Source organism: Channa argus, chromosome 1 (genome assembly GCF_033026475.1).
Source record: "Channa argus isolate prfri chromosome 1, Channa argus male v1.0, whole genome shotgun sequence".
NCBI classification, from domain to species: Eukaryota; Metazoa; Chordata; class Actinopteri; order Anabantiformes; family Channidae; genus Channa; species Channa argus.
In genome coordinates this window covers 18249663-18273997 of record NC_090197.1, presented here as the reverse complement: position 1 = coordinate 18273997, position 24335 = coordinate 18249663, and the positions used below count along the sequence as shown (strand labels likewise).

General features: G+C 39.5%; 1 protein-coding gene across 1 annotated transcript in view; it reads left to right on the top strand.

Moving 5' to 3' along the window:
• kcnh8 (potassium voltage-gated channel, subfamily H (eag-related), member 8) overlaps positions 1-24335 on the top strand; it is a 47313-nt gene extending 22978 nt beyond the window's left edge. The window contains exons 7-16 of the mRNA XM_067504287.1: positions 2892-3096; positions 5096-5305; positions 6441-6640; positions 8535-8784; positions 12329-12543; positions 13946-13984; positions 14701-14975; positions 16421-16530; positions 16797-16876; positions 21908-24335. Of these exons, the coding sequence (XP_067360388.1) occupies positions 2892-3096; positions 5096-5305; positions 6441-6640; positions 8535-8784; positions 12329-12543; positions 13946-13984; positions 14701-14975; positions 16421-16530; positions 16797-16876; positions 21908-22471 (2148 nt within the window). The 3' untranslated portion in view covers positions 22472-24335. The remainder of the gene's footprint in view (positions 1-2891; positions 3097-5095; positions 5306-6440; positions 6641-8534; positions 8785-12328; positions 12544-13945; positions 13985-14700; positions 14976-16420; positions 16531-16796; positions 16877-21907) is intronic.

Sequence of the window (24335 nt, the reverse complement as noted above, 5' to 3'; positions counted from 1 at the left end):
TGATTTTGTCTATTGATTCCACATACTGTGGTTTCTGGTGGTGCTGGGAAAACAATCAAATATGTATCATTAAAGCCTTTTTCTGTTCTGCCTGAGTCAACTACATCACCCCCTTAAGAATAGTTAAGTGGAGGAAGACACAGAGATCTGGAGCAATTAGGTAGACCATCTTGTCTTGTCTCTGGCTGAATGATATCACCCAGTGGAAGCACTAGGGAGCGTTTGATTGGTTGCTTATGTTGCTTATGGAGTTTTTTTTTTGCTTTCTAGCCTCTAATTTAGAGAAACAGATGCTTTATGTTGTCTGCTAAAATGTAAAAAGGTGTCTGTATACATTAGATACATCCCAAAAATATTTTGCCTCATACACAAGCGTGTGATCAAATACAAAACTACATATTAAGTATTAATCATTGTGTAACAATTAATAATGTAGTTAACATTCAACTCAAGCCCATTTTAAATGATATATGAAAAGAAGGAGAAAGAATCAAATGAATGCAGATAAATTAATATGATGAAATTAAATCAGTGAAAATTACGTGTTAAAAGACAGACAATGAAAGAGACAGGAAAAACAAGTACTAAGGCTAAGAAGCAAGAGTAAAATGAGTGGCCAACATAAATACCATGAAGTAAAGGGCAAGCCAACAAAATCAATAAAAAATTGGGGCTGTCCTTACAGTATACTATGAAGAGGAGGGGTAAGGAAACAATGACAGGCTGCTCCAGGCAAAGGTGCCTGTTTGGTTCCAGACTCTATTAATGGAAATACCACCTGTTCTCAGTACATTGGGATTTGGATGTAGGGCTAGTAGGCCACAAGTTGCCTGACTGCTGCTGGTGAGACCAGCAATAGAATGTAATTGCTGAGCATTGTGTGTGACGTCCCCTCAAAGGATGGGGCATTCAGACTGATGTCCGCTTTGTGGACAGATGAACCAGGAGCCGTCCATGTTGTTCTTATTTGTTTTTGTTATACGTCTCTGTAATTTCAGCTATTTTGACTGATTTTACAATCTGCTATTTACCTTACTTTTGTGCTTAGTGTTACTAGTATGTTCTTTATTCCCCATGATTGTCCCCTTTATTCTTGACGATAACGGATTTTGATTCTAAGCTGTCTTAATTTTTTAAAAATTTGCTATACATTTACAGTACGTATCAAACAAAATGATTGATTGGGACAGGTTAGATAAATCTGTCTTTGACAGAATTATAATCACTGAATTGTTTATTGCATTATTTTTATGTAGCTTTACGCTGTTGTAGCACAATTTAACCACTTGTTTTACTTATTATTTACATCTGAAATGTAAATTTTTCCAAACCAAATATGCCAAATGTGTTATATTTTAAAGGGCCTGAGATGCTTTGATAAAATGATGATTGGAACTTGAGTCTCTTCAATTCACTGTTTCCCACAGGCCAATAACAATAGTTTGTTATTAAAACTTTACTGCTAAATACATAAGTACATCTCTTGGTTCTGGAGGCCTAGTTAATTTAGTAGAAAAGTAATATTTGTTCTTATTGACCTGATACTGCTGCATCAGTATAATAAATAGAGATTACCAGAACCAGTTACATTGTTGTGATTTTGTGACTTAAAGTGTTATATTTATACCCTTGATGTATTATTGTAACACCGTCAGAGTAAATTCGCGATTTTACTGTGTAGGGTACATGTGTGGTTGCGGGGCGAGAAATAACAAGTATTTCAGTAAACTTATCGCCGAGTTTGCACAAACACCACCCTAAAAAACTAATGTAAATTTCACACCTGATGAGCAGAGGAAATGAAATTGTGAATGTCAGCAGTGAGATGGAAGCGAATGTGGGAAAAGTTAAAGGAGAAAGTGGCAGGAGGTTTGTGTGCACGAGTGTATTACTGTATATTGCTTACTGCTCAGGCTGCTGAAGGAGAATGGGATGTGGCGCAGCCTGCTCTCTCCATAGGTGGGATGCAGGGTGGTGATGGATGTTGCAGAGGAGATGGAGCTTCTCCCCAGGGCTTGGTAGGAGGCTTCATTACCCCTTGTGCTGCACCAGTTCTTTATTTCTCTCAGCAAGAGTGTGGAAAAAAACTGTCGTAAAACATAGTGAAGTGCACATGCGGGAGCAGCTCTGATAAGGGCTGTCCACACGTCCTCTCCTCTTATTGTAGCTTGTAAAAACACTACAATTGTGTGTTAGTCTCTCCCTTTTTTCTCTATGCATCATACATCCTCATAGTAAGGTTACAGACATCCTCTCTGTCCTACCTTTATCTAAATAATAGCTGGTGTACATGTGCATGTACGTGTGTGTGTATCTCCAGTGGGGATACATGGTGGCAAGCCCCAAATGATAGACTGTTGTTGGTGATTGCCTGAGGAGCAGGTGCACAATGGATGACATTCACATCCCATCTACACCCCATAAATGTGGGAAAGATGTAAAAGGGAACAACTTGTGTGTAAGTCAGTAGAGAGAATGAGAAGGTTTGTGGCAAAAGATGTTTAATTTGTGCCGGACTGAAGGAGGGAAAAATCAAGGGACAAAGCAAGAAAAGACAGAAAACAATGGAAACTATAATGACAGAAATACTTTAGGGTAAGGAATCGGGGTTAAAAACAACAACAAAACAAACACACCTGTGAACAAGTGCCTGATTGCTCTAATTAGTAGTTCTATAGTGAAGGATCCTTCAGTGATGATCTATAGTGTTGAGGATAAATTTGTGTATTTTTATAATAAATGTGGCAAAAGTTTAGATGTAACATATGATAACTGTGAAACCTACTTGCTTCAGGAAATGCCCTTTGTGACAAAACCTGCAGGAATTTGCTAAATTTGCCATCTGCATCCTAAAGATAAACTCACCTCGAGTCACTGGTCTTTACCCCCAGGTGTCCGTGGTCCACCTGTTAAAAACGGTGCGTCTGCTCCGTTTGCTGCGGCTTCTTCAGAAGATGGACCGCTACTCGCAGCACAGCACGGTGGTCCTCACCCTGCTGATGTCCATGTTTGCCTTGCTGGCCCACTGGATGGCCTGCATCTGGTACATCATCGGCAAGATGGAGATGGAGGCCAACGCCTACAACTGGGACATTGGTGAGTACACAAAAATGAAAGGCCAAGTAGTGCCCTCAAATTCAAAAGGCCCTGAAGTTCTTCTGGCATAATGCATCTCCATTTTTGCCTCAATGTAAAACATTATATTATATATTTGTTGACACAAAATCTGCTGATTGACCACAAACTATCACACATTGCTGGATACTTAGCATGAGTTTAAGATGATACCCAAATTTGACATTTAAAATTATTGCAACCACAGTATGAGGCCGTCCTCTGTGAGAAACATCAAGCTCGTTTGAGCAAGCTAGTGTGTGCAAATTATGTGTGGACCATTGGTGCTAAAGCACTTTTCTTCTTTGTATGGTTTAGGCAGTGAAGCCAGATTAATTATTTTCATTTTATCTAAATTTTCCGAGCAAAGAGAGCCACTACCCAGCTTTGTTAAGCTCAGTAATAAATTACAATAAAGGAAAGACTGGGCATTTATGGGCAAAAATCTGTCGAATTATTGTTCTTGGTTTGAGGCAAACAATAAATGCTATTAAGCCATCATATGGCATTAATACAAGTAGTTATATTATTTTTAATTTTTAATTTTTTTTATCACATTAATCCTACAAATACAATTTCTTTTGTGGGAGACTCACTTTTCCACATTTAGTTTACAACTCTTAGCTTTTTCTGTTCAGATTTCATTTCAGATTTATCTCAAGTACCACTTTATATACATGTCACAATGCTGGTGCAAAGCAGCTTTATTGCTCATTATCCCCATATTAACAGTCATTCTGAAAGGCTATGGATTCTTATGTAGATTATAGTTTTTAGGTAATAACCATCCATCTTAAGCGTTGAAGCGCTACAGTAACATAACAATCCTCGTGCATCAATTAAAAAAACACCAACTGATAAGGGGTTAGAAACATATAATACTGAAGTGTGCTAATAACAGTGTAATGGGCTCACCATGCTGTCGTTTTGTGATGAAGGTTTTTGCAGTGCAGTAACTAATATTGAAAGTGTGTGTAAAGTTTAGTGTTTCCTCGCTATTTTTATTTAGAATTCAGTTATAAAGTATGCATTGAATGGAAAATTGGATGAAACTGCTTCCTACAGTTGCTTAAGTGAGTTGACTCTTTGACTCTTTGTAATTAATGAAGGAGCCCTCAGCCCCGCCCCCCAAGTCTCCAGGCCCCACTTCTAATAAGGCCCACTGGGCTGATCCTGGGTCAGTATCGATGAGCTGCACAACTTGCAATTACAGCGTCCTGGTGTCTTCATAACTGGTCCTGGTGTCTTCATAACTGGTTCTGGGTCAGCATTGACTGGCTCATGAGAATGATTCAGATTTCTCTTCACCAATTACTGCATCTCAGTGTCATAAAATAACAGCTCAGTGCATGAGGCAGGATTAATGTATTGTATCCTAATTATGTGTTTCTGATGCTGAACTGAGCATTGAAGTCAGGGAGCTTCCATCCAATTACCATTCATCAGTGTCTGCAGGAGATTCTCCTGGGATCCGCTGCATGTCTCCACTCTGTACTGACCAGAGATCAGTTCTGGTTCCTGAGCATTTGGTCTGCTTCCACTGCTAAAGCCACTGTTCTGGATGTAGCACAGGGGGAGATCACTGCTTAGCACCAGTAACCCACTGCTGTCAGCTTTGTCTGCATCTGTCTGTTCATTACACTGGCTTTCAGATAACCACTGCTGCTCCTTTGATTTAAATAAATTAGAGATTGTGTGTAATTACATGGCACATTTGTGGCGATAACATCTAGTTCCTTACGAGTATAAGAAAGAGAATTGCGTGAATAGAGTGAGTGGGAAAATAGTTTTTATTCTCTTAGTAATTACTGTGGATACTGCTCCGAACAAATTGGGTGTTTTGAAAATTGTTCTTATTCTGCTGTGGCTCCCAGTGTTATGTTATTAACTTGGAAAACAGAACATAAGTGCAATGTTAGTAGCGTTAACCATTCACCCAGTTCTCCTTTCTTCCATCAATATCCCCACTTCCACCATGTAGGATGGCTCCATGAGTTAGGGAAGCGTTTGGAGTCGCCATATTACGACATGGGAAGTGTGAATGGAACCAGCAACAGCCTGTCCATCCGCAGCGTCTACATTGCTTCACTCTACTTTACCCTCAGCAGTCTGACTAGCGTGGGCTTCGGCAACGTGTCAGCCAACACTGACGCAGAAAAGATCTTCTCTATTTGCGTCATGCTAATAGGAGGTAGAGAGAACACACAAAGAAAAAACACACAATTACATGTAGGTACCTGAATATTTGTCTTTGAGACCATGGTACTGTTACTAAGATCACCTCCATGTTGTTTGAAGTTGGTTTGGTCTGCCTGCACTCCTTCTTCTTATTCCATGTCTACTACCAATCCATCATGTCTCTGTTTCAAGATTGAACCAATCAAAATCTATCAAAATCTTTGGTTTGGGTTGGTTTGGTTTTTGTCCTGGGCTGTCACGTCTGAAAGTAAGAACACACTAGTTTACATTTGCATGTTGGTTCATTATAATCCAGGGCCAGAATAAATTGTCTTACAAACACCTGTCATAGTGAGTGGAACGAGGAATGTTGAATTTGAATAAACATAAACAATCATTTTAAATAGTCTTCAGTAATTTGACTGAAGGATAATTTTTTTCTTCAATCACACATGGAGGCACACAAACAAGAGGCAGAGACAGAGGCAAAGAAATGTTGAAAAGGCCCAGTTCACTCAAATCACACAAACAATTATTTGCATTATTTATTAATGTTTTTTCTTACTCACAGTTTAGTCTTTCAATCAGACCAACTCCTCTCACCTCTGACATAGTTTCTGGGTGGAGTTTCAAGACAGACAGTAATGTGCATATAATAATTTGATTACATTGAATGTTCTGTGATTAATGTAGGATTTGAATTTATCATAAGTGGAGACCATCACACAGTTTAAAAGCTGTTGTAAAAATGAGAGCAAACCTACCTTATTCTTTTATAGGTCCTGGGGTAAATATACAGTAGGATTTAGTGACTTATTGCTGAGGGATGCTGTTTTGAAGATGTGAAAAGACTGGATCGAGCGGGCAGGTGGTCCGAGGTCAAATCCCAGTCATCCCCTCAATGTTGAACTGCTGTCCCCAGTTACTGGCCTGCCATATCTGTTACTACACTTTGGCACTGTCAAGTCTACACAAAAAATATTCTTCTGTTGACACTTCTGACATTAAAATGCTGTTGCATCCAAAAGATTTTGATATTTTAGTTCCCTATCTTGGCAATGCCAGGGACAATAAATTTAATTCTCTTTCTTTCATGCTTATGCTTCATTATCTTTTTTTAAACTTTTGTTTCATCTTCTTACCTGCAGCACTGATGCATGCTTTGGTCTTTGGTAACGTGACAGCCATTATCCAGAGAATGTACTCACGCTGGTCCCAGTACCACACCAGAACCAAAGACCTTAAGGACTTCATACGTGTCCATCATCTGCCACAAAGCCTCAAGCAGCGAATGTTGGAGTATTTTCAGACAACTTGGTCGGTCAACAACGGCATCGACTGCAACGAGGTACCAAACAAGAACTGAATCTGTTCTAACAGAACACAACTAGCATATACAGAACACTAAAGCTGGTGTAAGACCTTATTCTTCTTTTTTACTGAAATTAATTTTTAACACAGAGCAGCTTTCTTGAAAGATCACATTCTTCTCACTCCTCACACACCAGCCAAGACCAAACACATCATAAAAGATATTTTTCCTCAGCACTGGCTGAGAAGTTAAGGACAGAATGAAATAGAAATATGCTCCAAAACATATTTTATTGTGGGGAGGTGATGTCCAAATCCTCCAAAGACAGACTCACTGAACAGCACGCTGAACACTTGGAGTGAGGCTCACCCTTCTAAACAATTAAAAATTTCAATGATTTCTACTTGATTAGTAATTTATGCAACATTCTTATTTATTGCAATTAGATAATGACTAATACCTGAAGCAGTGTGCAGAGCTAAGCAGAGCAGGGAGTGGATTAGATTCAGTCTCATGATAACTGTAACTTAAGTTGCATATTGTAGCTTTAGGTTGTCAATTACTTTGAAATTTGCAAAAGTAATATCGGACTGTTCGACAGTCAATATACAGTTGCTTAAATTAGCTCCACCTTGACTTGGTCTGAAAGCAAAATGCTGTTATATATGTTACTTAATAATATTGCAATATTATAATTTAGCATGCATGCATGATATTTTGTTTATACTGATAATTTTTATGTGCCTTTATTTGAGTAAGATTTTCAATGCAGGACTTTGACAGAAAGGTTTGCTAAATGCCAGAAACCTGCAAACTGACAAAATGACAAAGGTGTAAATGTGGCATAAGTACAACTTAGTGAAAAGACAAAGAGAAACAGACTGAACAGCACCTTTTCTTTACAAGCCCAGGGAAACAAAGGCAACCAGTCAGTAGTCTAATAGCATCTGATCCGTCCAGGCTGTGAATGTCTGTGAGACAGCTGTCAGAGCCCAGAACAGTGCTTAGAAGGAGTGATGAAGATGAATCCCAGACAGATGAATTATAGATGGGCCTGTTGATTAAAGTCAGCCTGGCTCTGATGACTCATTGATCAACTCTGATGGTGACGGTGAGCTTCAGAGCTTTGTCTGAATGAGAGCACAGATATTCAGTTTTTATTTTTACACCAAGAAGGATGGATGTTCCAGATGTGTTTATGTTGAGTATCAACTGATGCAGTTGATATCACACACTGCATGTGTGTGATTTGCAAAAGAGAAACATGTTTGAGAAATATGAATACAATGTGTTTACTTTAATAATTAATAATTATTTATTCTTGTTGATTGTATTACTCTAACATATTCAAAAAAAAATTTGTTTGCTTTTTTGCTTTCATCTGATGCAGAATGGGTGCAGATTCATATATTTGGAGTGTATACTCTAATGTTAGTGATTTGTTTTAGACTAGTGTACTATATTTACAATGGCACATAGGCAATGATACACGTTACTTTTGTTTGCTGGCTGACTCATGTATGTATAGCAATGCTCTGAACCAATTTAGGAGGAAGTTTTCCTATTCCATATGTGGTCTAATAATACAGGTTGTCTGTATGCTGTGCAGATAGTAAACCCTCTTAGGCAAACTGTCCATTAAGTCTTATTCAATTTCAGCTTAATTCATTTCAACTTTATTTATATAGTGCCAAATCACAACAAAGTAATATTTGTCATCAATATAAATTAACTTAACAGAACCTGAAATTAATGTTTGTACAGTATTTAAAAAATAATTTCAGTGGAATCTCGGGATGAAAAGCTAACCGCTGAGTTGCAGCAGGTGATATTTTTACAGTTGTCATGCTCTCCTCACTCTTGCCTGCCTCCTGTTTTTCTCTCTTCCTGTCTCATTCTCTGGCCTTTCTCTCCCCCATCATCTCCACAGCTGTTGAAGGACTTCCCGGACGAGCTGCGGTCCGACATCACCATGCACCTTAACAAGGAGATCCTTGAGCTGTCGCTGTTTGCCTCTGCCAGTCGAGGATGCCTGCGCTCCCTGTCTCTGCACATCAAGACCTCTTTCTGTGCTCCCGGAGAGTACCTCCTCCGACAGGGCGATGCACTCCAGGCCATCTTCTTTGTCTGCTCGGGGTCCATGGAGGTGCTCAAAGACAGCATGGTGCTGGCCATCCTGGGTACGATAAAGGGATGGGGAGGGGGACAGAATGCCTCCGTGCCCTCATTATAGTGTTACTCTGTGAACTCCCAACTGCATGCTTCATTATAAATCTCTCTTATTGTTGCTCATTGTGATAAAGCTGTGACTTGTAAATGAGCCCATTGCGTATAAAACAGGAGCATTACTGTGTCCCAAAGGCTCTTGTTATTAAACTCCCACAAAATAATTTCTAGTTTGATACTATTTTTCAACAATATGTTCTAGGGCCAAGAGCCAAAGAAGCACACAGTACAAAACAGGGAAGCTGTTTTGATGCTTTTTTTGATGTAGAGCAACATAACTGTATTAATATTTAAAGTAAGTTAAAGTGAGCAGATGTAATAGGCAGACATTAAAAAAGACATATTCTATCACTTCAGACTGTATTATATTACACTCCAGTAATCCATTCAGAGTTATCCAAGATTGTCCACAGACATATCACCTCTGTAGCCCACCTGAAAAGGCTCAAGTCTAGTCTGTTTCTTTCAGTCCAGCATCCCAATCCTGTCCCTTGTAGGTTGAAATCAGTCTTTATATGTCACTATAGCCAATTTAATCTGCAATTCAATTTAAAATGTTAAATTACATTGAAATCAACAAAACATTTAAATGCGCTGATGCTGAAATATAAATTGCAGATGCTTTTTACTAAAGGAGAATCTACAAAGTAAAACATTTGGTAAAGCTGCAGTTCCTAAAATATTTAGGTTTTAATATTATGCAGTAGAAGCAATTGTGTGAAGTTCTAATGAAAGAAAAATCTATTTAATTATAAAAGAAATATAGATTTAAGAAAAAAAATGTTTGTTAAAAAACAGTGTGAGACCTCATCAGGTGTGTTAACAGGCCCAGATGGAGAAGCTAATACCAGCAGATGTTTAGTCCTCAGGAGGTGGTAATGTAAGTGGTATTCATATGATTGGCATCTGACTTGTATCCTTGGCTAATTGTAACCAGATGTGTATTTGGCAAAGACTTATCAAAAGGTAGTAATCAAAATTACCACCATACATGAGCAGCTTAGTAAACATTAAGATTAAGCTCAGTCTCTATTTTTCTCTATTTTCTCATCCCACCTACAGTACAGTGTGTACCTGATAGTCGTCTTTATATATATTGAAAACCAAATTGATATTAGTAGATGTATCTGTTTCGTGACTTCCCAGTTATTACCCTCATCTTTCCAAAAATATTATTTGCAACTAGGACACACATATGTTTTTTTGTCACCATTACAACTATCCTCAGTACATTTTCACAAATTTGCACCTGCTTAGTAGAGAAATTGCTAATCAAAGACAATGCCTACAAGTGAACGTATGTACAATAAACATCTTTTTGTACAGAAGTAATGTAACACCAGCCAAGGATATGTCTAGTTGCATCCCCAAAATCTGCTGAACAATACAATCTATTGTTCTAGGGGACCCTAACTTTTTCTGCTTACTGACACCAATCTGGCACAAGTATGTGTGTTTCAAGTATGTGTGCATGTGTGTGTGTGTGTGTGTGTGTGTGTGTGTGTGTGTGTGTGTGTGTGTGTGTGTGTGTGTGTGTGTGTGTGTGTGTGTGTGTGGTGGAGTCAGCAGGAAATAGTGAGAAAAAGACCAGCATCTGAAACAACATCCATCACTTTGTTGGTGCTGCTGTTCTTACAATCTTCATTTCAATCTTTGTTGTTGATTTTTGTGTGTGTATGAATGCGTAAAGTCTGTCTACCTGGTGTTTGTCTTAGCACCTGTTTGTGCGTGGATCGAGTAGGTGGAATTGTTTACTGGTTCACAGAATGGTGAGTGTCTGCATGTGTGTGGGGGTGGGGGCATATGTGTGTGTAGGCTTGACAGGCAGAGACTGCGTTGTCTCTTTGCTTGTCTGCTGACTGTGCAAAAGGTCAGGCTGACATTGAGCATGGTTAAGGAAGAAAAAAGTTTCACTGTTTCTCTTTGTTTTTAGACTCTTTCTCTATTTCCCTCTTCTTTGTCACACCACAAGTCCATAGCTACAGCTCAGTACTATGTTATAGAGAGTGGGAGAGAATAAGTGGCCATGGTGCAAGGCCTGAAGCAGAGAGGATGGAAAACGTAATATACAGTAAAGTTAAATAGGAGTGGATGATAGGGAAGAACAAGTACTCTTAGTGTGATAGAAGAACTTTGAAAGGCTGGAGAAAAAAAGAAAAAAGAAAAGGGAGGAGAACAAATTTGAAACAAAAAAACGGAATTGGAAATTAAGTAGATGAAAATAAAGCAGGAGGAAAAGAAATAAGGAATAAACAATATAGAGAAAGAAAATTAAGAAAATGAAAGAGAAGAAAGAAATGAAAGAAGGAAGAAAACAAAACAGGTAGTGAAGGAAAGATAACAGACATACAGCAAAATTGAAGAAAAGAGAATGAACAGAGAAAAGAAGAAAATCAAATATATTTGACAAACAGAAAAAAGAATCAAAGGGATGAAAGAATAGAGTGGAAGAGACAGTAAAGAGGCAAGAATGAAGACAATAAAAACAGGAAGAATAGAAAGAAATTCAGACAAGACAGTTATGAGGAAAGAGAAGACAATGACAGAGGGTTTTGATATAGCTGGAATGAGAACTCTAGAAATAGAGCTAAGGAGAGAAAGAAGGACGGAGAGAAATAATGACTGAGGTGAGGAGGAGTGGACTGAGAGACAGTCAGAGGAAGAAAATAAGAACAGTCACGACTGGCGCTCCATCAGCTGCGGAAAAAATCAGCAGCGCTCAGAGTTAACAATGGCCGTAATGAATATTTTATTACTGCTTAAGGGGCATTAACACTAACAGGGTGCTTAGTTTTGTCCTGTATGTATCAAGAGAGCAGGAAACGCCTGTCACAGCACTCACACTGAAAAAAGTGCTAAAAGCTATGAGGGTGATTTTGTTTTAGGAAGAATAAGCATGAGCTGTATATAGCAACATACCAGCTCAAACTTACTACAGGTCAGAGGATAATTACACTTAGAGTGGTGCTATATCACATTTAATAGTTCTTTTATAGCAGTCTAACCGCTTTGGATATGGAGAGAAAAAAGATTTTGCTAGAGTTTGGGACTTTTCTTTTATGTAACAGTGCATCAGTTTGAAACAAATGGATTTAAAAAGTCAGTAATACATGTACATTTTTAAGAAATCTTTATTTAAGACATTTGTAATAATGATGGTTTATTTTAGTGTGGATTCTTGGACAGCTGACTTGTACACATTTCCATCATTTTATAGTTGTTTCATCAGCATCAGAGAAAAGGATCGGGCGCAGAATAACACAGCTGGAGATGACAGTGAGGTTCAGGTTTGCCTCGTAATGCCTCTGCCTCATCCTGCTCCAGAACCTCTTGCACACTCCAGCTTCCTTTGAAACCCTTCACTAAATGCAAGATCTGAATCATGTTGCAGAGTCTGTTAGAGGCTCTAAACAGTCTCTTTAAACCTTTTACTAGAATGAATACAATATGGTGTGAGCCCCTCTCTGACCTACCTTGTCCATCTCTCTATCTGAGCAGGTAAAGGAGACCTGATTGGGGCAAACCTGGCCCTAGATAACCGGGTGATAAAAACCAATGCGGATGTGAAAGCCCTGACCTACTGTGACCTGCAGTGTATTAACCTGAAGGGGCTCTACGAAGTGTTGGACCTTTACCCTGAATACTCCCACAGCTTCGTCCAGGACATCCAGCAGGACCTCACATACAACCTGAGAGAGGGACATGAGACACATGTAAGACCATCCAAGTGGATTTAGTGTCCAACCAAAATGGAAATCTTGTGTCCTTGTGGTAGTTTTGTGTGTTTGAATGAATCTTTGCAGAATGATGTGTGTGTGAGATGATGAGGGGAGATGATCACACCTGTTTGCCAGACAGTGCTGAACAAATATGATTGTAAAACCAGAAACCACCAGTGCAAACACACCGGGAAGGATGTTTTCAGGGAAGTAGGAGACTTCTCGTCTACTTAGATGTTTGTTATAGAAATACATAGAAAGGTAAAATAAGGGAACTTAATAAAAACACAAATGCATAACCAGTATCTCAGTCTTTCTCAGTTAATATAATATGGACCCAGCTGACAAGCAATGACATTTGTTTCTGCAAAGCTGAGTGGGAAGATTTTCATCATCATCATCTGAGAAATGGTCTCTATCTACACAATTTGGCTTATAGACTGCTGAAATTATATATGAGAAGTAGTTGGACTTTATAGTGCATTGTTATCCATGGAAAGTTGACCGCACAGCATGACCCTCATTTCTTACAGTGTAGTCACATTTCAGGTGGAAACATTTGCAGACACTGTGGAAAGCAAAAACTTTTAGTGACCAACAGCTCGTTCAACATGATTAATGGCACTAAAGTTTTTATTAGAACCAGGTTAAAGAATCTCAAACTACTCCTTTAAGATTGTGGAAGAAATAATCAGGCACAAAAATGATGAAATGACGTATAAAAAATATATGTGAATGATGAATTGATATATGAGAGGATAGTGGAAAGTACGAAGAACTGAAAGCTTGGTGGAAGGAGAGGGACTTTGAGGGTTGAGAGAGAAAACAAATGTGAAGGAGCTTTAAAATAAATGTTTCTGAGTGTGTTTGAGAGAGAGAAGCTGGTATAGCTGTGGCACTTGGAAGAGCTATGTTGCTGTAATTACAGTCAGGTGTTTTTGTCTCTGCTGCCCATACACTGGCCCAATTACACACACACACACACACACGTACACGCACACACACATACGCATGCTACCTGCCGCGGGGCTTTTAGGTAAAGCTAGAGTGCAGAGGGGCAGCTCAAATCTCAGCACTCAGTAGAGTTCAAATGAAGAAAGGGGGAAGGAGGCAACTCAGGGTGTGTATGTGCCTGAGCTGTTAAGATTGCTGTTTGGATATTACTGCACTCTATATGAGAACAACACTGTATTAAGGTGAATTATTTTCCATCATGCATCCCCACCAGCCATATATTCATGTACTATATTCTTGTGCTCACTTTAGAACATAATTCACTGCTGAGCTTTGTGAAACTGCTCCTCTGTAAATTGAAACTCAGAATAGAAAGGCCACATCTTGATTGCTCTGTCCTGCACTTCATTTATTGCGCATTTCCTCTCTGGCCCCCTTCCAGGTTAAAGCCAGGCTGTCCGCAACAGCTCTTGATATTCAGGTATACACACAGACACACACACATGCACACAGTTTACAATCTGCCCATCTTTAAAACTGCCACTATTTACTTAACAGACTTGACTGGTGTTGTATTTGGTGACACCTATCTACCGCATTGTACAGCTGACCCAGAGTGACAGGTGATAAGAAGGCACGGACCTCATACACACTCTAATAGAGTTGGATCATAACCTACTGATCAGTGGTTCACTGTGGACTTGATCAGTATCATAGTAGTTTAGAAGGTGTTCAATGGGGTTTCTTTATTCTGCACATGTGCAGCCTCCAATATTCTTCTGGGCCTTTATCTTCAACTATATCACTCATAAATCCAGAGTGCTGTGCTCCTTGGACTTAAAGATGTTAACAGGGTAGACACATGTATTAGTAACCCATCTGTGTATTTCAGGGTCATGGTATTACTCAAGTACAAAAACAGCTTAGTGGTTTTTTAGAGCAGAAAAATTGAGGATGGCAAACGTGCTTCGGCATAGAATATAAATAAAAAGAAGAATTCAAGCACATTTGACATCATCAAGGCCAATTGCTTGAATGACTAAAATCGAGATGAATAGATTTTAATTTCATGTCAACTCTTTGTATTTGTTATACTTAGGTAATCTGCAAATGTTCCCTTAGTATCTGCGTACGGCTGAATATAAAAATGTCCTCTGATCACAGGTTATTCGTTGCCTGTTTCTTTAATATTTCTAGTCAAGGGTGAAAAAAAACGGGCAGGTGGTCCAAGGTTTTCCACCCATCATCGAGGCTCAAAAGGAACATGATGAAGATGAAGAGGAGGAGGAAGAAGACAAGGCTTTGTCTGTGTCTTTGTCATTGGAGCGGAACCGGGCGATGAACCTCAGGGACACCAGTGAGAAGTCTCCACGACCCAACCAGAAGACCAGGGGACAGAGCTCGAGGAGGTCTCAGAGGAAGAGCCAGGAAATTACTCTCACCACTTTAGACCCTTCCAGCCTCAGTTCGAGGTGAGTTTAATCACAGCTGAATTGTCTGTCTTGGCCTGTGTCTGTGTGACTCTGTGCCATGTCTATTTTTACTCTTCTTTCACACGGTGCATGCAGTACAAACTACATAAGTGTCCTAAATGAGACACACTATTTGCAACACATTTCATTCTTTTTTTTACTAAACTTAGAAGCAGACAACCTACAAGATAAATTAAATTCAGTTTCTTTATATTTGGTTGGATCATTCACAGGAAGACCTGCGATTTTTTGTTTGACTGGGGGCGGGATTTGAAATATTTACACGTTGTTGGTGCTTCAGAGTCATGCAGAATATTGTAATGTTATACTCACACACTGATGTGTGTTTGGCATATGATAAGCGAACAACTGATGGACACAGCATTAGATGTTGAACATTTATTTGTAGCAGTCAACAACCAAATGAGCATTAGATTATCTTATAAACTTGAAACAAGTTTTCAAACAATGAGGACCACTGTCCACGAGTTGCAATAAAACTACAAATTGTTTTTGCATTATGTTTTCTGAACAAATTGAACAAATGACATGAGTCATCCGTAAGACTCACAAACGGGAAGCTCAGTTAAGACTGCACATTTCTTGATAAGCAGAAGATTAACTTGCACCATTATGATGGGAGAAAAAAGAACAAGATGCTCATGATGTAAAACACATCACCTCATCTGTGAAGCGTAGTGTTATGGCATGGGCATGTATAGCTGCCAATGGAACTGGTTGCGTGGATGAATCCTGAAGTGTTTAGGGCTACAATCTGCTCAGATTCACAAAAATGCTTCAGAACTCATTGGACTTTTCCATACTGCAAAAGCAACTCCAGACTTTACTAAGGCAACAAAGTTGAATATTCTGCAATGGCCAAGTCAATGACTTGACCTGAATCTAATTGAGCATATATTTCAATTGCTGAAGGCAAATGTCCGCCAAGACCAAACAGGAACTGAAGACAGCTGCAGTAAATGCCTGGCAGAACATCATCAGGGAACAAATCCAGCATCTGGTTTATGGGTCCCAGACTTCAGGCAGCAATGGACCACAAACCATTTGCAACCAAGAATACAAACTGAAAATATAAGTTATGATTACACTAAATTATTCTTTTGCCATTTAGCCTGTGTTTTGGGGATCTGTGTATAAAAATGTTATAATGAATCCATGGTTACAATGCTTCTAATCAAACCTATTTATTAAAGCTGACACTTGTTTTATTTGATCCATGTATTACATGCTAACCTCCTGCTGTCCTTAGCTTTATATTTAACATATATAAATGTGACTGATATCAATCTTCTCACATATTTGTTGGCAGAAAAACAACTAAGCAGATTTATTGAATGACACATGATGTCATGTCAAAATATTAGCAGTCGTGTTATTAGTGAATACTGTAACTCCCTAAATACACACATGTTCTGTCTCTCCAGGATAGTGGATGGTACTGAAGACACTGAGGGGATGGAGAGTTCCCTCCCCTTCTCCTTCACCAACGGTTGTCCCATCAAAGAACCAAACAGTGCCTCAGCATCAGCCACAGGTCCTGCCATTATACTCTACAAAGCAGTTTATCACTCACATTAACAATCCCTTCAACTTTCCCCATCCTGGGTAGTCAAAAATGTTCACATCCCACAGCCCTGAACTCTTGCTGTATAATGAGGCTTATTAATATCAATTTTAATTTTCCCCAAAAGCCTCCAGCATTTGTCAGTAATCTGTCTTGATGCAATAACTGTTGGGTATAAATTCTTAGGTCTTTCTCAGTACTTTATGTAATTTGTTACTGGTTGATTTGTGTCACAGATATGCCACACATCAGCGCAGCAGAATTAGCAGCTAAAGCAGAGGAAACCAGAGGACAACTAAAACACCTCGACCAGCAGGTAGGACACACACAGACACACACACAGTGTCACATGCTGTATCCCGTGGTTTTGATTGGCGGGTGGCTAAATTGACATTAGGCTTGTGTTACGTGAGGAGCAGTGTTCCTCCTGTTAATCTTTAGTGTATAACTTTGGATGAATAAATATAGGGAGTAAGAAAATATATGGTACATAAGAGGGCAAAATAACGCTACAAATGAAGGGATAAAAGAGAGGACTGTGGAAGACAGTGGCACAGCACATTAGCAATTATACACATTGGCTCTGTTGTCCTTTTTCCATCTCTGTGGGTTACCGGTGTTTGACAGGAAGTCTCTCAGCATGGTCTTGTTGGTTGTTAATTCTCTTGGATCCATCGACGCTTTTCATCACCATAGGAAGTGAAAATAGGGTGTCAGTGCAAAGCCTGATTTCTCCACAAACACACATGCACAAATAGAACTGACAACTGAGGATGGTGTACGCTATGTGACACATACAGATAATATCAAAATGTGATTATTTGAAAATGGGGTTAATGTTCATTTATGCTGTAGCAATGATCTACTTCTTTGTCCTGTATTTGCTGTTGCAGCAAGACTGAAGATAAACTGTAACTAAATGTAATTAACAGCAATGATACCAATTAAGTAATCAAAACCAATCAACATGGGCCTCTTGAGACCTACAATTTTGCACAGTTACAGTGCAGTGCAGTATACCAAGGGGTGCAATTTACACTTTTTGTTTTTCTGAACTCATGAGTGACAGTTGTTCTGAAAAGCAATACGAAATATTCCATTTTTAAAAGGAAGATATGGCCATGTCAAATTGACAAACCAGTTCCAGCTCTTAGTATTTTTTTTTATATTTTTGTGTATCTCTTTATGCCTGCTTTTTATGTCTGTGACTCAGACTTTTATTTGATTTTTTTGATTGGGAAGCATTTGTGATGACTGTCACATAGAGAAACATGCATACATCTATGTCTGTGTATCCATAGGGTGTATTGTAGTGGAAGATTAGTAAGAAATGAATCAAATTGAAGAGAAGCTTAATTCAGCGACTTTTGTAATGTGTTATAGAAATGATTATGTACAGCTACACAGGAGGGATGGGACAATGAGTTCAGCCTGAACAGCCTGATTAACTGCATTTATAATTATGAGAAGAGGCTAGAAACACAAAACAACATGATGCAGAGTATGCAAACATGAACACAGCAACAGTAGTGACACACTTGGGTAAATGAAAAGATAGAGCCAAATTCAAGTACCTGAAGCAACAATAAAATAATTGTTTAACCGTATAAAGACTTTAAAACAGTATAAACATTGGCATACCATCATATTATGAAGATTTGTCGACAGTTGCACATCTAGCAGCAGCAGAACAGCATAAGCAAAAAAGTGATTTGATATTGAAGCCTAATACAGTGACTGAAACACCTGATTAAAAATATCTGGCCTACATGCTCCTCTATGTTCCTCAGCTAAGTGTTAACTTTTTCAGTTTACAGTTTCACAAGAGCAGTTTTGCAGAAAACATTGTGTTGATAGACATAAAACAAGAACAGTGAAACTGAGCTGACATTGCAGGTATGTGCCATAAAACCAAAAGCTGACCTGATCATAAATGGTCTTCTTATATACAGTAGAACATTTATCAAAGAGCTTTACCATATTGCTGCACATTCTCACTCGTCCATACACCATTTCCATGCAAGGTGCTGTTCTGACCCAACAGGAGCAGGTTCAAATTCAGTGTCTTACCCAGTGAGACTTTGACATGTAGTCAGATGGAACTGAGAGTCTGCTCTACCAACTGAGGTACAGCCTCCCCAAGATACTGAAGATCTCTGCAGTTAGGCCTTTTCACATTGATATTAAGCTCTCATCACTGTTAAAATAATTAAATATTGATTAATGCAGCTTTAAAGTAAAACTGTTTGCAAAGAAAACCATACTGTGTTTACTTTTTACAGCATTAACCACTCTGACCAGTAGTTCATCTGGACTGCAGTGAGGTGTGATGAATCAGTTGTTGTTTATTGTGGTGGATTGTGTGTTTGCTGTAGTACTTCACCAAACAAACCTATTCAAAATCAGATGTTTTTAATAACTCTTATGGCTAAGTTAGCATAAGCATTGTTTGATCTAGGTTTGCTATCACTGAGGTTTTCATCTTAACATGTGCACATAGCTGGGTTCTGGTCATCCACTGATGCAGTTTTGTCTGACCATCTCCACAGTTGGTTGTCTCCGAGGTGGGAGTACTGGAATCATGTTGACAGCGTGTCAGATTGGACTGTCCTGTCGCTCTCAGCCTTTCTATTTTTATCAGAGCCAGAGCTTAGACCCAGGCTTTTAGCACCCACTCCACAGAGGGAGAGAGATGGGAGAATTTCAAAAGTGGAGAGAGAATATTTTGTTCTCCTAAAACTATTGTCAAGGAGTCAGTATGACAGATCAAAGTTACACAGTCTTGATGGAAACTAATATTTGTACATCTTTAGCATAACTACATTTATGTAAAATAGGTGTCTAAGTGGCATAGAGAGCCAGAGAGGGCTCCCTGTCTGATTTGTTGTGCAACCTATATACGCTCATCCTGATCACCTCTTGACATAGTCAGCAGTTCCCACCCAGAGTTGCATGTCCTGCTGAGAGCTGATATTCATCCAGTAGCACTGATGTGCATGATTAGTCTGATGAATGGTCGTGAGTGCTTTGACTGACAGAAGCAGATGCCACGTTGGCAGGGCTTCATGGTTGTTCTCCACGCGCAGAGAACGACCAATCAGCATAATGACCAATCGTGGCAACACAGTGTAACATGCAAAATAGCAGGCGGGAGAAATATTTTGACCCAAAATGATTGACCTGAAAATACCAATTTCATAACTACATACAGTATATCCTTGGGCTTTCTGTTCCCTGTCATTAGTGTTTCCTAGAAAGTAAATTTTAATTCCATCACTTTATGATCAACAACATGGTCGTAACTATGAGAGGCAAAGAGGCCAAAGGTTTAAACAACCAGCTGATTAGATTTAGAAGTTTGCAGACAGACAAAAATGCACAGCAGCAGAATCCTGTGGATTCAAACTGAAGCATGCTAAGTAAATTCACTAAAAGTCAGTTTTTAATGGGGCAGAGGCGGAATCTTGGTCAGAGAGGGCTAAATACAGAGCAGAGCCGAGGGGAAACAAAGAAAGCCGTTTGGGTAACAAGGGGCAGAGGTGGAGCAGAGGAAGCAAGAGAGAAATAGGTTATTGGGTAGGTAAGAATGCTGGAAAAACATTAAACAAGAATAACAGTGAACAAGGATTATGTGCTGCCAGCTACTTTTTAAAGTGTGGAGGTGATGAGAGGTCTGGTAGCTCATTTCTTTCTCACAAAACTTTACAAATAATTATTCTTTTACATTTAGTAATTTGAAAGATACTTTAATCCAAAACAATTTACAAACTTGTGGTTGTTATATACCCATCCAATTGATCCAACTTGATTGTAAAAAATGCATCCGTTGAGCTTTCTGCTAAAAGATTCACGTTTCCAGTATAAATAAGTAAGAATGGAATCATTGTGGTGTGCATTTGTATTCATCCTCCCTGAGTCAATACTTTGTAAAACCACCTTTTGCTGCAATTACAGCTGCAAGTGTTTTGTGGTATGTCTCTACTCATTTTGTACAACTGAAACTTTTGCCCATTCGTCTTTGCAAAATAGCTCAAGCTCAGTCAGATTGTATGGAGAGCGTCTGTGAACAGTAATTTTCAAGTCTTCCCACAGATTCTCTATAGGATTCAGGTCTGGACTTTGATGGGCCATTCTGATACATGAATATGCTTTGAGCTAAACCATTGTAGCTCTGGCTGTATGTTCTGGAAGGTGAACCTCCTCCCTAGTCTTAAGTCTTTTGCAGACTCTTTACAGGTTTTCTTCTAAGATTGTCCTGTATTTGGCTCCATCCATCTTCCCATCAACTCTGAGCAGCTTCCCTGTCCCTGCTGAAGAAAAGCATCCCCACAACATGATGCTGACACCACCATGTTTCATGGTGTGTTCAGGGTGATGTGCAATGTTAGGTTTCAGCCACACATAGTTTTTTGCATTTAGGCCAAAATGTTTTGGTCTCATATGACCAGAGCACCTTCTTCCCCATGTTTGCTGTGTCCCTCACATGGCTTGTGGGGACATCTTATGGCTTTCTTTCAAAAATGACTTTTTTCTTCCATAAAAGCCAGATTTGTATGCATGACTAAAAGTTGTCCTGGGAACAGATTCTCCCACCTGAGCAGTGGATCTCTGCAGCTCCTCCAGAGTTACCATGGGCGTCTTGGCTCCTTCTCTGATTAATTAATTAATCCTTGCCCGGCCTGTCAGTTTAGGTGGATGGCCATGTCTTGGTAGGCTTGCAGTTGGGCCATAATCTTTCCATATTCGGAAGAAAGATTGTACAGTGCTGCGTGAGATGTTCAAAGCTTGGGATATTTTTAATGACCTAAATCTGCTATGAACTACTCTACAACTTTATTACATTACATATTTATTACATTATTAGATTGCATTACACAAAGGTGGCCTCTATTTACTAATTAGGTGACTTGTGAAGGCAATTGATTAAACTGAATTTTAGTTAGGGGTATCAGAGGAAAGGGGGCTAAATACAAATGCACCCAAAAGTTTTCAGATATTTATTTGTATAAACATTTGAAAACCATTAATCATTTTTCTTTCACTTCACAGTTATATACCACTTTGTGTTTGTGTCTATCGCATAAAATCCCAATAAAATACATTTATGTTTGTGGTTGTAACTTGACAAAATGTGGAAAAGTTCAACTGGTATCAACAACTTTTCAAGGCACTGCATTAATGAACAGAAAGTTGGCAGCAGAATCATATGTCTCCCACACTAGTCCATACTTTTAATATTACTTCAGTGCCGGTACTGGATTTTTATGCTACACTGCATATGATAGAGTGGATAGAGCATGCTGCTCCTTTTTTTCACATTAAATGTACCTTGTGATTGTGTCTACAGGTGACCACCCTCGGGAGGGAAGTGGCTGACCTCGGACAAGTCATGAGGAGAATGGCACAGTTAATGGAGACCCTCATGTCATCAACTCCACAACCTGCAGTAGTATGCCCCACGCACTACTCCCCAGCACACCACACATACATGCCTCATCCTAACCCTGCTCCATCTTACGCTTCGCCTTCTTCCTGTCAGACGGCCTCTATCTGGACAGACACTCCCCTGTCAGTGCCCTCCTCTCCCCTCATAGTTGCTCAACAACATGTTCCAATATGCCATGTAGATTCCCTCACAAATAAACCCCAAGAACTCCGGGTGGGATACCCTGCTATCTCCAGCTCAACACCACCTCCAACCCCACACTCATCAGTGCTTCAATTACAGCCTCACATGCCTTCATCACCCCTCCGATCCCTGGAGATTTCCCACTCCAAAGACAGGGTTTCTTGCTCCATTAGATCAAGGGTTCACAGTCCACCTCTGCAGGACGGGGGAAATCAGAGCTCAGGATGCTCTCCCAAAACTGGACTTGCAGGGCCCTATCACAATCCAACCAAGGGTTTATAGCAGCCTTTTAACTTTCCTGGTCTCTGCTGGACTTTTTCCAGGATATGTTTGGGACATGTTCCTGTGCTAAAGATCAAACATCTCAACTGGGGTCTGCACATATTACTGAAGGACATTTGCAGTGACACAACTCAGATTTCTTTTGATTTGTTTCCTTTTGCTGCACGTGTTTAAAAATCCAGTTGCATGAACGTACAGAAGGTTTAGGTGTCTTAGCTTTACCTTATAGAAACGTAATGTTGTTAGACTGGATTTCACAGGTTTGGGTCAGATGTGGAGCTGTAAAATGGTAGCTCACCCCCAACCACCTTGAGGTTGCTTTAGAGAGCAACAACAGGACAATGCCATAGTGGACGACAAGAGCACAAGAAGAAGGGAGTTCCATGTATCTTCTCATAATATTTTTTGCTTTAAAAAATTGAGATGGCTTTAAATTTGCTGGTTTGGTCTGAGGAAGAGAAAACCTTCTGGGTGGCAGTTGTGGGCTTTGTAGACAAGGAGGAGATGGGGTAAGGGCAGTCAACACCCTTCCTCTAACCTCCTAAATGTCTGCGTTTTCCTCTGCTTTTGACCCGTCCTTCACCTCAATACTTCCCTCATGCCCTGGATTGACTGGACCAGCACATGGCTGGTTCGATTGGGAGTATGGGGTTGGTGCTTGGAGCGAGATGGGACATATTGTGCTCTTTACCATCACCCCTCAGGTAACAGGGTGGAGGGTGAAAGAAGATGGTTATGGAGGCAGTGGGAGGGGGGCTTTGTTATGCCTTAGGCAGCACAGCCCCTGCTGTCATCTGTCACACAGAGCACAGAGACTTTTACTTCCTCTCTGTTTCTGTTTTCCAGTGTTTTTCCCCATACATGTACTGTATCTCTCTCTCTCTCTCTCTCTCTCTCTCTTTTCCTCTCCCTCGTTCTTTCTCTTTCTCTCTGCATGCCTTTCCAAGCCTTTTGAGTAGTGCCTGTAGATGCACATTAACATGCTGCATGTCACCCTGTGGAAATCCAGCTTGCCATTTATTTATCTATTTAAAGCAAACAAGGTTCATTCTTGTAATACCTGAACCTGGCATTTACTGATGCATATTTACTGGATGTGGGTTCAGTTTAAAGAATTAGACCCAGTGTAGTTGCCCCTGTTGTTAAGTGGCCTGAAGCAAACCACCAATACTAAATTGGATCCCGATTCATGTAGTATGCTAATCGTCACCCAGGATTACCAACTCTTGAGATCCATCTTTTCAGCATTTCGGAGTGAAGGCAATATTCCCACATAAAAGCACAATAAAGACATGAAGACGCTTTTATATTTCTATGAATGTATCAATGCTAAAGATGTATTTTTTTACCTCAAAGAATGCAAGAGTTTGGGATGGCAGTAAGTGATGTTACTGTATCTGAGGTTATGGCAGTTCTGTTTGCTGGTACCAGCCAATGCAATCGTAAACCAGGAAAAAGGTCATAACTCTCGGCCCGACAGATCTACTGTTCTCTTTTGATATCATGTAGATTTGACTCTGCTTCTCTGCAAATGGAATGTACTGTAATCAAACTTCTTTTTTTCCCTTAAACATTTTGATATTTATTAGATACAAAAAATGTTATACTAATAAACAGCAAATATGACTGTTATCTGCTGACTTTTTGTTAGTTCAGACGCATGATAGGGGGTTGTTACTGGTGGGCTCAGGCTGAATGCCCAATCTTGTTTTTACAGGTAATCTCATCCAGGAATCCCCCATTTTCTCTTTCTTCCATAACAAATATGCAAATATATAATGTATTCCTTTAAATCCCATGTAAAGTATGTTATCAAACAACTGTGTTTAGCTTACTCATAGTTTAAAAAGTTCTTATAATTTAT